Source organism: Salvelinus namaycush, chromosome 4 (assembly GCF_016432855.1).
Source record: "Salvelinus namaycush isolate Seneca chromosome 4, SaNama_1.0, whole genome shotgun sequence".
NCBI lineage: Eukaryota > Metazoa > Chordata > Actinopteri > Salmoniformes > Salmonidae > Salvelinus > Salvelinus namaycush.
Genome location: NC_052310.1, coordinates 70,027,428 through 70,043,184, shown reverse-complemented (window position 1 = coordinate 70,043,184; position 15,757 = coordinate 70,027,428). Strand labels below are relative to the sequence as shown.

General features: G+C 42.5%; 1 protein-coding gene across 1 annotated transcript; it reads right to left on the bottom strand.

Annotated features, from left to right (window-relative positions):
• Nucleotides 1-2,432: 2,432 nt before the first annotated feature.
• LOC120046771 (PHD finger-like domain-containing protein 5A) lies at nt 2,433-15,366 on the bottom strand. Its single transcript, XM_038992270.1, has 4 exons — nt 15,264-15,366; nt 3,292-3,315; nt 2,930-3,096; nt 2,433-2,632 (listed from the first exon to the last, which is right to left on the bottom strand). The coding sequence occupies exons 1-4, from the start codon at nt 15,313-15,315 to the stop codon at nt 2,543-2,545; spliced, it is 333 nt and encodes a 110-aa protein (XP_038848198.1). The 5' UTR covers nt 15,316-15,366; the 3' UTR covers nt 2,433-2,542.
• Nucleotides 15,367-15,757: the final 391 nt, after the last annotated feature.

The window sequence follows — 15,757 nt, the reverse complement described above, 5'->3', positions numbered from 1 at the left end:
CCAAATTGGTAGTTACAGTCTTGTCCCATCGCTGCAACTCCTGTACGGAATCAGGAGAGGTGAAGGTTGAGAGCCATGCGACCTCCAAAACACGACCCCGCCAAGCCGCACTGCTTCTGGACACACTGCTTGCTTAACCCGGAAGCCAGCCGCACCAACGTGTCAGAGGAAACACCCTACAGTTGACGTCCTTGTCAGTGTGCATGAGCCCGACCGCCACAAGGAGGCGCTAGAGCGCGATGGGACAAGGACATCTCAGCCGGCCAAACAGTCCCTAACCCAGACGACGCTGGGCCAATTGTATGCCACCTCATGGGTCTCCAGGTCGCGACCGGCTGTGACAGACTGGGATCGAACCCGGATCGGTAGTGACGCCTCTAGACCGCTGCGCCACTCGGGAGGCCACATGCTGCTTTTAAGTTAACTGTGAACTTGTAGAAAAAAGTTCAAATCATGACGTCAGTCATCTTCAGGTCGAAATGTTAGAGCTCTAGAAATAGGCCCAAGTGCCTGACTTGGAATTCCGAGATGAATGACCGTTCAAAACTTATTTTTTCCCCCAGTCAGAGCTAGTTTTTATTTTCTCGAGTTGTTTTGAACGCGGCAATACTCCACGTATGCAGTTACCCATACCTGCCATTGAGGCCATCTCCGTTTTGAAGAAGTCAATATTCTTATTTTGTGTTGAAAAAAAGCATAAAGGTTAAAATGGTGATTTACTGCCACCCGCAGTGCTGGAGTCCCGAATCACATCTTGTGTCATTCATTTGTGGCCACTAGATGGCGGTGATATAGCTTAAAGCCATTTACAAACCATACAACTACATTAGAAGACATCCTAACTTTAGTGGTGTAAAGTACTAAAGTAGTTTTTGGGGGTATCTGTTCTTTACTTTACTACTTATATTTGTCTACTTTTACTTCACTACATTCCTAAAGAAAATAATGTACTTTTTACCCCATACATTTTCCCTAACACCCAAAAGTACTCGTTACATTTTGAATGCTTAGCAGGACAGGAAAATTGTGAAATTCATGCACTTCAAGAGAACACCCCTACTGCCTCTGATCTGACGGACTCACCAAATACAAATTCTTTGTTTGTAAATATGTCTGAGTGTTGGAGCGTGCCGCTGGGTCTCCGTAACAAAAAACAAAAACAGAAAATGGTGCTGTTTTGCTAAATATAAGGAATTTCAAATGATTTATACTTTTACTTTTGATACTTAAGTATATTTTAGCAATTACATTTTCTTTTGATACTTAAGTATATTTAAAACCAAATACTTTTAGACTTACTCAAGTAGTATCTTACTGGGTGACTTTCACTTTTACTTGAATAATTTTCTATTAAGGTATCTTTACTTTTACTCAAGTATGACAACTGGGTACTTTTTCCCACTACTGCCAAACTTCCCCTCACAGTCCCTTCAGTTTCGCTAAAGTCCCGTTAGTTTGGCTGCTCAGCCTACCTTAGTTATCCCTCAACCATCATAAACCTGCCATTCCCAACCAATCAGAGCGATTGGAATGCGCATCTGGACACTGCACCCGCCCAATCAGGTCAGCGTTATCGTCGTCCGAAGGGAGAAGACGCATGTTTCGTAGGACTGTTTATTGTCGACAGTAACACGAATGTCAATGTTGTGTGTGCATCGAAATAGCCATAACAATAAGAATCCAAGCCATTCGGATTACCAAAACCATATAAACATCTTCAAAGGAAACAGCTGTGTCTGTGTGTGGTGGTGACTATCATGAGTAGTGATGGGCCTCATGTTCTAACTGGACAGCACTATTGAGGACAGAACCAACCCATAAGTTAAGTATATAGCGGGTGAGGGCCGACTGCACAAACAGGTGAGGGCAGATCAGCCAAAAGTTTTTACGTGGTCCTTCTTACCGTATTTAGTGACCAACAGTTTTTTTAACATGGTACGTCATTTCTCCGGACTTAGCGACCAATAGTTTTTACAATACGTGTATTTTCCATAAAATGTTCGAATTTACAAACTAGTTTTCATTGGGAAGGCAGATAAAGCGTTTTTACAAAAAGCAATCACTTTGGCATGTAAAAACTAAACGGGTCCTCTAACTCCACCATTAAACCGATAAACAGTAGAATACAGCAGTGTTGTGGAAGCACATGCTTTTAACAAATTAGCATGCAGAGGTTTATTAGATTCGCAAGTGATGGAACCATCCCTGAAAATCTCACCTAAACCACGAGAGGGCACCCCAGTTCACTGTTTGGGGAATAGAGATTTGTGGGAAACTATTGCCAATCTTTCCTGATGGTAATTCTTCCCAGTTCTAGTTTCATTATATGAAATGAGATTTCATTCATGTGTAAAACTCAGTGCATCCCATAAAATTATGAACACTAGATAATTAACCAAATCTACAGGGAAAATGCAATCATGTGCATAGCAGTAATGTAAAATAAAGCTTTATTGTATTGTCAAAACATGTTCACACAAAAAAAGGTAAAAACGTTAATACAAAAAAACAGAAGCAAAGCACTCGTTGGACAGGCCTGTCTTCACCTCTTCTTGAAGCCATACTTCTTCCGTTCATAGAAAAGGTCAGTCTTTGAACTGCCTAAGTTCACAATCTTGGGGCATCCATCTCGCTGTCACATCCAGTAGAGGAGTAGAAAAAATAACTTGGTGTATTCTCACATTACATTGAGATTGTTCAAAATGACTATTATTTGTACAACCACATATCACTCACTGAGCATCTCAGACACCTTTCCATTTTTCACACGACATTGATCAAGAACGGAATATGTCGAAGGAGCACAATATTGAAAGATTCTGTATAGTTTATTGGAAACATTGCATAAACTATACGGGAGCATTGAATGGTGTGAAGGTTTTTCTACACCTTTTATAAGTGAGAGAGAGAGAGAGAGCAGGTGACTAACGTCTTTCTCCTGGATGGTGCACTCTTTGCAGTAGTAAGCGTCAGACACCCCGGGACCTCCACATATGACACAGCGACCCTGGTACGACCCGTAGTTGCACTCGTCACAGATGCGCACCAGTGTGCAAGGCCTCACATACGAGTCACAGATCACACACTTTCCATCACCTAGGAGGAGGGAAGAGGGGGATGAGACTGTTTAATGCCGTGGCATTTTGAACTGGGGTAATTACATATAAAAATAAACCATGTGTTGATGATTACTGTCTCTACTCTAGGAGTTATGAGGGTAAATTAAAGGGCAGCAAATATACCCTGTATGGGAGAAAGGGACAACATTATGTAAAACATGTTGAAACTTACATTTCTCACACAATCTTCCAATAGCTGAAAAGTAAACAATAGAACAAACAGTGAGTGAACATGAATAAGGTAGCTAGCCAACAAAGCATTGCTCCATAAAGCTAAGGGTTATGCAATCAATAAGACATCTTACTAGCTCTCAAAAACTAGGGGCTTACTGCCTTCTCCCTACAGTTATTAGCGTCGCCCACAACTGCCTCATGTGAACTACAATCCCGACGCTGTGTTTTAACATTTAGAAACATCAATAATCATCGCTTTCGAAACATATAGCGCTTGCCTTTCATCAGTGAGAAAGAGTCGCTCAATTTTTTAAATAAAAACTGCTTGTTTTCACGTGTTTCACAGATCCATCCAACAAAACTACACTTCCCAATTCACGCTTACACACAGGTATTCGGAGGAGCATACTAGATAGCTAATTAGCACAGGTGGTGGCCTCGATAACATAAACAAGCGTGTAACATGGAGATATGGCAGTGTGGGAACACTAACCCTATCAAGGTGTGTATACTTTTTTTCTTCTTCATTATTTCTCGCTGATAAGTTCCTTATGCCATACCACAAGCGATGCATGTTAACTTAAATGTTCAGACCGAGCGTCGGGGATCTTAACAAAACTCCCCACTACAGAAGACGCCTTCGTCCAATGACTCATGTGTAATGGAACTGGGAGTCATGATCAAGAGCTATTATCTTACTAGCTAGTCTACTTAACCACCATCACATAGCTATAACGTTCAAATAAAATGTTTTGTCACATGCGCCGAACACAACAGGTGTAGACCTTACCGTGAAACGCTTACAAGCCCTTAACAATGCACTTCAAGAAATAGAGTTAATAAAATTTTGTAAATAAACAAAAATTTAAAAAATCCAATCAATAAAAAACAATACATTTACATAACAGTAACGAGGCCATATACAGGGAGTACTGGTACCGAGTCAATACTGGTACCGAGTCAATGTGCGGGGGTACAGGTTAGATGAGGTATGCATAGATAAATTCCCCAGGGTAGCTGTTTAGGCCCCTTGCTATTTTACATTTTTACTAACGACATGCCACTGACTGAGTAAAGCCAGAGTTTCATGTATGCGGATGACTCAACACTATACTCGTCAGCTACAACAACGACTGAAATGACTGCAACACTCAACAGAGATCTGCAGTTAGTTTCAGAGTGGGTGGCAAGGAATAAGTTAGCCCTAAACATTTCTAAAACTAAAAGCATTGTATTTGGAACAAAACACTCACTAAACCTCAACTAAATCTTGTAATAAATCATGTGGAAATTGAGCAAGTTGAGATGACTAAACTGCTTGGAGTAACACTAGATTGTAAACTGTCATGGTCAAAACATATTGATGCAGTAATAGCTAAGATGGGGAGAAATCTGTCTATAATAAAGTGATGCTCTGCCTTCTTAACAACACTATCAACAAGGTAGGTCCTACAGGCCCTAGTTGTCACACCTTGACTAATGTTCAGTTGTGTGGTCAGGTGCCAGAAAAAAGGACTTAGGAAAATTGCAATTGGCTCAGAACAGGGCAGCACAGCTGGCCCTTGGGTGTACACAGAGAGCTAATATAAAAAATATGCATGTCAATCTCTCCTGGCTCAAAGTGGAGGAGAGATTGACTTCATGACTACTTTTATTTATGAGAGGTATTGACATGTTGAATGCACCGAGCTGTCTGTCTAAACTACTGGCACACAGCTCGGACACCCATGCATACCCCACAAGACATGCCACAAGAGGTCTCTTCACAGTCCCCAAGTCCAGAACAGACTATGGGAAGCACACATCACTACATAGAGCTGTGTTCCATGACTACATGGAACTCTATTGTACTGCAGATATGTGGTAGTGGTGGAGTAGGGGCCTGAGGGCACACAGTGTGTTGTGAAATCTGTGAATGTATTGTACTGTTTTACAATTGTATAAACTGCCTTGATTTTGCTGGACCCCAGGAAGAGTACCTGCTGCTAATGGGGATCCATAATAAATACAAATAAACTCAGCAAAAAAAAAAAGAAACGTCCTCTCTGTCAACTGCGTTTAATTTCAGCAAACTTACCATGTGTAAATATTTGTATGAACATAAGATACAACAACTGAGACAAACTGAACAAGTTCCACAGACATGTGACTAACAGAAATGGAATAATGTGTCACTGAACAAAAGGGGGGGTCAAAATCAAAAGTAACAGTCAGTATTTGGTGTGGCCACCAGTTGCATTAAGTACTGCAGTGCATCTCCTCCTCATGGACTGCACCAGATTTGCCATTTCTTGCTGTGAGATGTTACCCCACTCTTCCACCAAGGCACCTGCAAGTTCCTGGATATTTCTGGGGGGAATGGCCCTAGCTCTCACCCTCCGATCCAACAGGTCCCAGACGTGCTCAATGGGATTGAAATCCGGGCTCTTCGCTGGCCATGGCAGAACACTGACATTCCTGTCTTGCAGGAAATCACGCACAGAACGAGCAGTATGGCTGGTGGCATTGTCATGCTGGAGGGTCATGTCAGGATGAGCCTGCAGGAAGGGTACCACATGACGGAGGAGGATGTCTTCCCTGTAATGCACAGCGTTGAGATTGCCTGCAATGACAACAAGCTCAGTCCGATGATGCTGTGACACACCGCCCCAGACCATGACGGAATCTCCACCTCCAAATCCATCCCGCTCCAGAGTACAGGCCTCGGTGTAACACTCATTCCTTCCACGATAAACCCGAACATCACCCCTGGTGAGACAAAACTGCGACTCGTCAGTGAAAAGCACTTTTTGCCAGTTCTGTCTGGTCCAGCGACGGTGGGTTTGTGCCCATAGGCGACGTTGTTGCCGGTGATGTCTGGTGAGGACCTGCCTTACAACAGGCTTACAAGCCCTCAGTCCAGCCTCGCTCAGCCTATTGCGGAAAGTCTGAGCACTGATGGAGTGATTGTGCATTCCTGGTGTAACTCGGGCAGTTGTTGTTGCCATCCTGTACCTGTCCTGCAGGTGTGATGTTTGGATGTACCGATCCTGTGCAGGTGTTGTGGTCTGCCACGCGAGGACGATCAGCTGTCCGTCCTGTCTCCCTGTTGCGCTGTCTTAGGCGTCTCACAGTACGGACATTGCAATTTATTGCCCTGGCCACATCTGCAGTCCTCATGCCTCCTTGCAGCATGCCTAAGACACGTTCACGCAGATGAGCAGGGGCCCTGGGCATCTTTCTTTTGGTGTTTTTCAGAGTCAGCAGAAAGGCCTCTTTAGTGTCCTAAGTTTTCAAAACTGTGACTTTAATTGCCTACCGTCTGTAAGCTGTTAGTGTCTTAATGACTGTTCCACAGGTGCATGTTCATTAATTGTTTATGGTTCATTGAACAAGCATGGAAAACAGTGTTTAAACCCTTTACAATGAAGATCTGTGAAGTTATTTGGATTGTTACGAATTATCTTTGAAAGACAGGGTCCTGAAAAAGGGACGTTTCTTTTTTTAATGCGTTTACAAATGTAAATAGTCCGGGTGGCCATTTGATTAGTTTAGTTGTTCAGTAGTCTTATTTTTTTGGTCCTAGACTTGGCGCTCCGGTACCGCTTGCCGTGCGGTAGCAGAGAGAACAGTCTATGACTTGGGTGACTGGAGTCTTTGACACCACCTAGTATATAGGTCCTGGATGTCAGGAAGCTTGGCCCCAAGTGATGTACTGGGCCATACGCACTACCTTCTGTAGCGCCTTACAGTCAGATGCCGAGCAGTTGCCATACCAGGCGGTGATGCAACCGGTCAGGATGCTCTCAATGGTGCAGCTGTATAACTTGAGGATCTGGGGACCCATGACAAATCTTTTCAGTCTCCTGAGGGGGAAAAGGTGTTGTCGTGCCTTCTTCACAACTGTCTTGATGTGTTTGGACCATGATAGTTTGTAGGTGATGTGGACACCAAGGAACTTGAAACTCTCAATCCGCTCCACTTCAGACCCGTCGGTTTAATGGAGGCCTGTTCAGCCCTCCTTTTCCTGTAGTCCACGATCAGCTTATTGGCCTTGCTCACATTGAAAGAGAGGTTGTTGTCCTGGCACCATAATGCCAGGTCTCTGACCTCCTCCCTATAAGCTGCCTCATCAGTGATCAGGCCTACCACTGTTGTGTCATCAGAAAACTTAATGATGGTGTTGGAGTCATGCTTGGCCACGCAGTCATGGGTGAACAGGGTGTACAGGAGCGGACTAAGCATGCACCCCTGAGGGGCCCTAGTATTGAGGATTAGCGTTGCAGATGTGTTGTTGTTGCCTACCCTTACCACCGGGGCCGGCCTGTCAGGAAGTCCAGGATCCAGTTGCAGAAGGAGGTGTTTATTCCCAGTAGGGCTGGGCGGTATACCGTATTTTATGATATACCGGTATTTATGCAGGGACCGGTTAGGGTTTTTACTTTACATTCTATACCGGTATTTGAATGTTTGATTTGTTAAATGTGATACGCCACGTGTAATGTCAATATAGTTTACTTCGCTACTTGAGTCATCTCTCTCCGCTCTTTCTCTCCGTGCCACTTTCCACACAGACCTAGCCACGCCCCGTCACTTAAGGAGCGCATTTGATGTTCCTCAACTACGAGACATTTGCGTTCAGTCTGCATGGTTAATGCAGCATATGCAACAATGTTGACGACAATGCTGTTTTCACTTTGCTTCTTAATATAAATCAACTAGTGTTCTATAATGATACTATTAGTTTGTGTTTCTTATATCAGCAAACAGCTAGTTTGTCTTTTTTTAGCAAGTTGCCCTAAATCTTGTGAGACCTTAATTGTTAGCCGCTAATGCTAATAGCTAGCTAATAAATGTACTGAGTAAGAGCAAACGTAGCTAGCTAATACAAGTGATGGTGTAGACCTAAATCAGCATGTTGTTTGTGCAACAGTATCTTCTAAATCAAAAGAGGAATATGCAAAGCAAGAATATGTTAGCAACATGAAGTAGCTAAGAGAAAACATGCAATGTAGCCAAAGCTTATAGGGTCCAGTAGGAAACACTTATCAACACTTTAGTTCCTACCCTGTCACAATAACTCCTCGTTGGCATTTTAATTTGTTGTCATCTCAAACAACACTGTATTCAAAGTGCCCACAATTATATTCTAACTATAGAATTAGAATGGTCATTCTATTTCCATGATTCCAACAGTTTTGCTCTAATTCGCAAGTCAAATCACAATTGCAACATTTGGTTAAAAATAAGTTCTACATTATTTGCCCATATCGTGCAGCCCTATGTGGCAGTGTGGAAATTCTCTCAATTGAGCAGTGGTGTAAAGTACTTAAGTATTGTTTTCAAATTGTTTGAAGTACTACTTAAGGCATGTTTTTTGGTATCTGTACTTTACTATTTTTGACAAATTGTATTTTTACTTCACTACATTCCTAAAGAAAATACTGTACTTTTTACTCCATACATTTTCCCTGACACCTAAAAGTACTCATTACATTTTGAATGCTTAGCAGGACAGGAAAATGGTCCAATTCACGCACTTGTCAAGAGAACATCTCTGGTCATCTACTGCCTCTGATCTGGAGGACTCACTAAACAAATGCTTTGTGCTTCTACACCTGCATTGCTTGCTGTTTGGGGTTTTAGGCTGGGTTTCTGTACAGCACTTTGAGATATCAGCTGATGTAAGAAGGGCTATATAAATAAATTGGATTTGATTTGTAAATTATGTCTGAGTGTTGGAGTGTGCCCCTGGCTATCCGTAAATTAAAAAAGAAAATGGTGCAATTTGGTTTGCTCAATATTAATTATTCATACTTTTTGATACTTAAATGTAATTTATATAATGTACTTACTTTTGATACTTAAGTATATTTAAAACCAAATACTTCTAGACTTTTACTCAAGTAGTATTTTACTGGGTGGCTTTCACTTTTACTTGAGTCATTTTCTATTAAGGTATCTTTACTCAAGTATGACAATTGGGTACTTTTTCCACCAGTGCAATTGAGTGCAGGAAATGCAGAAATGATAAAAGTGCTGAAATTTATTTTGGTTGAAGTTGAATCAGAATGGAGAAAGACTCATTGAAATCACTTAGAATGTATGTGTTGCCACCCTAGGGTCACGAACTACTCAAAGCAAATATAGAACGTTTATTATTCAGAAACTAAAAATACCGTCAAATAGTCTTAAAAAAAAACGTGATATAATGTTTTGGCCATTTCGCTCAGCCCTAAGTCCCAGGGTTCTTAGCTTAGTGATGAGCTTTGTGGGCACTATGGTGTTGAACGCTGAGCAGAAGTCAATGAACAGCATTCTCGCATAGGTGTTCCTTTTGTCCAGGTGGAAAAGGGTAGTGTGGAGTGCGATTGAGACTGCGTCATCTGTGGATCTGTTGGGGTGTTATGCAAATTGGAGTGGGTCTAGGGTTTCTGGCATGTTGTTGTTGATGTGAGCCATGACCAGCCGTTCAAAGCACTTTATGGCTACAGACGTGAGTGCTACGGGGCGGTAATCATTTAGGCAAATTACCTTCGCTTTCTTGGGCACAGGGACTATGGTGGTCTGTTTGAAAAATGTAGGTATTACAGACTCAATCAGGGAGAGATTGAAAATGTCAGTGAAGACACTTGCCAGTTGGTCTGCGCATGCTTTGAGTACAAGGTTTTGTTCACATCGGCTATGGAGAGCGTGATCACACAGTCGTACGGAACAGCTGGGGCTCTCATGCATGCTTCAGTTTTGCTTGCCTCACAGCAAGCATAAAAGGCATTTAGCTCGTCTGGTAGGCTCGCGTCACTGGGCAGCTGTGTGTGTCGAGGCTGTGTTTCCCTTTCTAGTGCGTAATAGATTTCAAGCCCTGCCACATTCCGACGACCGTTTGAATCATACTACATCGGCTCTATCTTAGTCCTGTATTGACACTTTGCCTGTTTTATGGTTTGTCTGAGGGCCTTGTGGGATTTCTTATTAGTGTCCGGATTAGTCTCTACGAAAGCCAGGTGAACAAACAGATCACCGACCATTTCGAATCCCACGTACCTTCTCCGCTATGCAATCTGGTTTCCGAGCTAGTCACGGGTGCACCTTAGCCACGCTCAAGGTCCTAAATGATGATATAACCGCCATCGATAAAAGACCGTACTGTGCAGCCGTCTTCATCGACCTGGCCAAGGCTTTCGACTCTGTCAATAATTGTATTCTAATCAGCAGACTCAACAGCCTTGGTTTCTCTAATGACTGCCTCGTCTGGTTCACCAACTACTTCTCAGATAGAGTTCAGTGTGTTATTCGGAGAGCCTGTTGTCCTGACCTCTGGCAGTCTATGGGGGTGCCACAGGGTTCAATTCTCGGGCCGACTCTTTTCTCTGTATATACCAATGATGTCGCTCTTGCTGTGGGTGATTCTTTGATCCACCTCTACGCAGACGACACCATTCTGTATACATCTGGCCCTTCTTTGGACACTATTAACAAACCTCCAAACGAGCTTCAACGCCATACAACACTCCTTCCGTGGCCTCCAACTGCTCTTAAATGCTAGTAAAACGAAATACATGCTCTTCAACCGATCGCTGCCCGCACCCGCCCGACCAACTAGCATCGTGTTAAAGGAATTTCATTCCTGTGTATATTAACCAATTCAATTAAAACACTCTGCCCATAAATAAGAATTTGTAAGATAATTATCAGCATAAAATGGACAGATACCAGTCTTAAAATCAATCAATCGCGTTTAGTCTCGAGAGTACTGATCATAATACATTTTACATCAGGTTATATAATAAAGATGATGTCATAGGTTTTAATGTCCATCCTCCTCTCGGATACAATGGCAGTACAGTACAGTTCTCATTACTGTCTGCCACCTGTTAAACTATCTACAACCAACCCAAGGTCTTTCCCCTCCCTGGGTAGAGACATCATTCTAGCCTGTCTGAAGATAAACACATTCTTTCTAACAAGGAACACATAACAGTCAACATTATGATTATAATAAGATTCATTCTTACAGTAATATAGTAGTATTCTGTTTAGTTATAATTCTAAGTCAAATGTATACATATTTTAGTCATTAAACACAAAAATCCCGTAACACATCACTACTCTGGACGGTTCTGACTTAGAATATGTGGACAACTATAAATACCTAGGTGTCTGGCTAGACTGTAAACTCTCCTTCCAGACTCACATTAAGCATCTCCAATCCAAAGTTAAATCTAGAATCGGCTTCCTATTTCGCAACAAAGCCTCCTTCACTCACGCTGCCAAACATACCCTCGTAAAACTGACTACCCTACCGATCCATGACTTTGGCAATGTAATTTACAAAATAGCCCCCAACACTCTACTCAGCAAATTGGATGCAGTCTATCACAGTGCCCACAAAACCCCATATAGTACCCACCACTGCGACCTGTATGCTCTCGTTGGCTGGTCCTCACTACATAGTCGTCGCCAAACCCACTGGCTCCAGGTCATCTATAAGTCTTTGCTAGGTAAAGCTCCGCCTTATCTCAGCTCACTGGTCACCATAGCAACACCCACCCGTAGCACGCGCCCCCAGCAGGTATATTTCACTGGTCATCCCCAAAGCCAACACCTCCTTTGGCCGCCTTTCCTTCCAGTTCTATGCTGCCAATGACTGGAACAAATTGCAAAAATCACTGAAGTTGGAGACTTATATCTCCCTCACTAACTTTAAGCATCAGCTGTCAGAGCAGCTTACCGATCGCTGCAGCTGTACACAGCCCATCTGTAAATAGCCCATCTAACCAACTACCTACCTCACCCCATGTGTTTTGTTTTTCTGCTCGTTTAAACACCAGTATTTCTACTTGCACATCCTCATCTGCACATACAGTGGGGAGAATAAGTATTTGATACACTACCGATTTTACAGGTTTTCATTTTTTATCATAGGTACACTTCAACTGTGAGAGACGGAATCTAAAACAAATCCAGAAAATCACATTGTATGATTTTTAAAGTAATTAATTTGCATTTTATTGCATGACATACGTATTTGATCACCTACCAACCAGTAAGAATTCCGGCTCTCACAGACCTGTTAGTTTTTCTTTAAGAAGCCCTCCAGTTCTCCACTCATTACCTGTATTAACTGCACCTGTTTGAACTCGTTACCTGTATAAAAGACCTGTCCACACACTCAATCAAACAGACTCCAACCTCTCCACAATGGCCAAGGCCAGAGAGCTGTGTAAGGACATCAGGGATAAAATTGTAGACCTGCACAAGGCTGGGATGGGCTACAGGACAATAGGCAAGCAGCTTGGTGAGAAGGCAACAATTGTTGGCGCAATTATTAGAAAATGGAAGAAGTTCAAGATGACGGTCAATCACCCTCGGTCTGGGGCTCCATGCAAGATCTCACCTCGTGGGGCATCAATGATCATGAGGAAGGTGAGGGATCCGCCCAGAACTATACGGCAGAACCTGGTCAATGACCTGAAGAGAGCTGGGACCACAGTCTCAAAGAAAACCATTAGTAACAGACTACGCCGTCATGGATTAAAATCCTGCAGCGCACGCAAGGTACCCCTGCTCAAGCCAGCGCATGTCCAGGCCCGTCTGAAGTTTGCCAATGACCATCTGGATGATCCAGAGGAGGAATGGGAGAAGGTCATGTGGTCTGATGAGACAAAAATAGAGCTTTTTGGTCTAAACTCCACTCGCCGTGTTTGGAGGAAGAAGAAGGATGAGTACAACCACAAGAACACCATCCCAACCGTGAAGCATGGAGGTGGAAACATCATTCTTTGGGGATGCTTTTCTGCAAAGGGGACAGGGCGACTGCACCGTATTGAGGGGAGGATGGATGGGCCATGTATCGCGAGATCTTGGCCAACAACCTCCTTCCCTCAGTAAGAGCATTGAAGATGGGTCGTGGCTGGGTCTTCCAGCATGACAACAACCCGAAACACACAGCCAGGGCAACTAAGGAGTGGCTCCGTAAGAAGCATCTCAAGGTCCTGGAGTGGCCTAGCCAGTCTCCAGACCTGAACCCAATAGAATATCTTTGGAGGGAGCTGAAAGTCCGTATTGCCCAGCGACAGCCCCGAAACCTGAAGGATCTGGAGAAGGTCTGTATGGAGGAGTGGGCCAAAATCCCTGCTGCAGTGTGTGCAAACCTGGTCAAGAACTACAGGAAACGTATGATCTCTGTAATTGCAAACAAAGGTTTCTGTACCAAATATTAAGTTCTGCCCTTTCTGATGTATCAAATACTTATGTCATGCAATAAAATGCAAATGAATTACTTAAAAATCATACAATGTGATTTTCTGGATTTGTGTTAGATTCGTCTCTCACAGTTGAAGTGTACCTATGATAAAAATTACAGACCTCTACATGCTTTGTAAGTAGGAAAACCTGCAAAATCGGCAGTGTATCAAATACTTGTTCTCCCCACTGTATATCACTACAGTGTAAATTGCTAAATTGTAATTACTTCGCCACTATTGGCCTATTTATTGCCTTACCTCCTTACTTAATTTGCACACACTGTATACAGATTTTTCTATTGTGTTATTGACTGTGTGCTTGTTTATTCCATGTGTAACTCTGTTTTTGTTGCACTGCTTTGCTTTGTCTTGGCGAGGTCGCAGTTGTAAATGAGAACTTGTTCTCAACTGGCCTACCTGGTTAAATAAAAGTGGGGGAAAAAGTGTCCTGCTCCGTGAAAGCGGCAGCTCTAGCCTTTAGCTCGGTGCGGATGTTGCCTGTAATCCATGGCTTCTGGTCGATGCACTTATTGACGAAGCCGGTGACTGAGGTGGTATACTCCTCAATGCCATTGGATGAATCCCGGGAACATCTTCCAGTCTGTTAGCAAAACAGTCCTGTAGTCCCTGGTACATCCTGCTATAGTTTTTTTTTTATTGTAAGCAGGATTCAGGAGGATAGAAATATGGTCAGATTTGCCAAATGGAGGGTGGGGGAAAGCTTTGTATGCATCTTTGTGTGTGGAGTAAAGGTGGTTTAGAGTTTTTTCCCCCTCTGGTTGCACATGTGACCGGTGATGCCAACTTAGCAATTTTGTTGCTAGATTTAGCAACTTTTTAGACTACCCTGGCAACTTTTTTTTTCAAACAGCACCTAGCAAGAAATTTAGCTACTTTAAAAAATGTATTTGGAACTTTTAGCAACTTTTGAAAAGTGACTTAAACGCTAAAATGCACGCATTTCCCCTCTAAATTACACAAAAACGATTTTCTCTGTCACACACACGTGCCTGGCTGCAAAAGTGCATTGTGAGTGACGTCAGCAGCAGGCGCTCAGCTCGTGCACGGCAGCAGAAGGCCTGCAGCAATTTCAGCAAATGGCCTACCTGGTGCAAATCATTGTTGGCTGACTGCAGCAGCAGTAGTACGGGTTCGACGAGCCAAACCCAATGAATATAGTTGGTCAAGAATGTTTGATATTGAACAGAACTTACAACATGTCTCAATCAAAATTGTACAGACAGAAGTACAGAAAAGAGTGGGAGTCTGTACCTGAACAAATGTCAAATCATATTTTTTGCCGAGATGGCCAGTCAATTTGAGTAACGTTATTGTGTGTCTACGTAATGACGCAGTTTTACGTTATCACGCAATGACATCACCACGTCATTTAGCAACTTTTAACAACAAGTCAACCTGCCTCTAGCAACTTACCCTGAAAATGAGTTGGCAACACTGCATGTGACATACTGGTAGCATGGGTTGATGCAATAAAGTTAATGGGTTGATGAAGAAGCAGGTTACGGTCATGAACACAAGCATTTCGCTACACCCGCAATAAAATATTCTAAATATGTGTATGCGACCAATACATTTAGCAAATGAATGTGCTAACTGTTCCTATCAAGCTATCTTATCTAGCCAGACACTTTCAACAAAGGGCAAGAGCTCAGCACTTATCATTGCTTATTAGAAGTAAGTACTAACGCAATGATATGCATCAAACATCAAATAAACACCTTACCAACACCAGCTTGTTTTCTACAAAAGATCAAATCTGGATGATGTTTAGCCATTCTCGCGAACGGAGGGAATACGATAGTTATTTTGAATTTTCAACTTTGACCCACAGATACACGTGACATTTGAACTTTGTATTTCATTTACGTTTAGTTTGTTTTTCGGATCATATCATTTTTGTTTATTTCACGTTAGTTAAAATTACTATTGCTATGGACATGTCAGTGAATTAATCCAGCTAAATTCAAGGAGTGAATATTACATATGAAACGCACAGAATTCATCCCGTGGTAATTTTAGCTACATATACAAAATATTAGATTAGACATTTCAGGGTTTCATTTGTGGCAGTCATATCGCATATTAGTTAAAAACAATATATTCTATATACATCTCTGAATTAAAAATTCGAGTAGAATCTATACCACCTCTATTTCTAAAACAACTTTACACGTCCGTTCTATTTTCCTCCAAAGACACGCGACTTTGACGGCTACG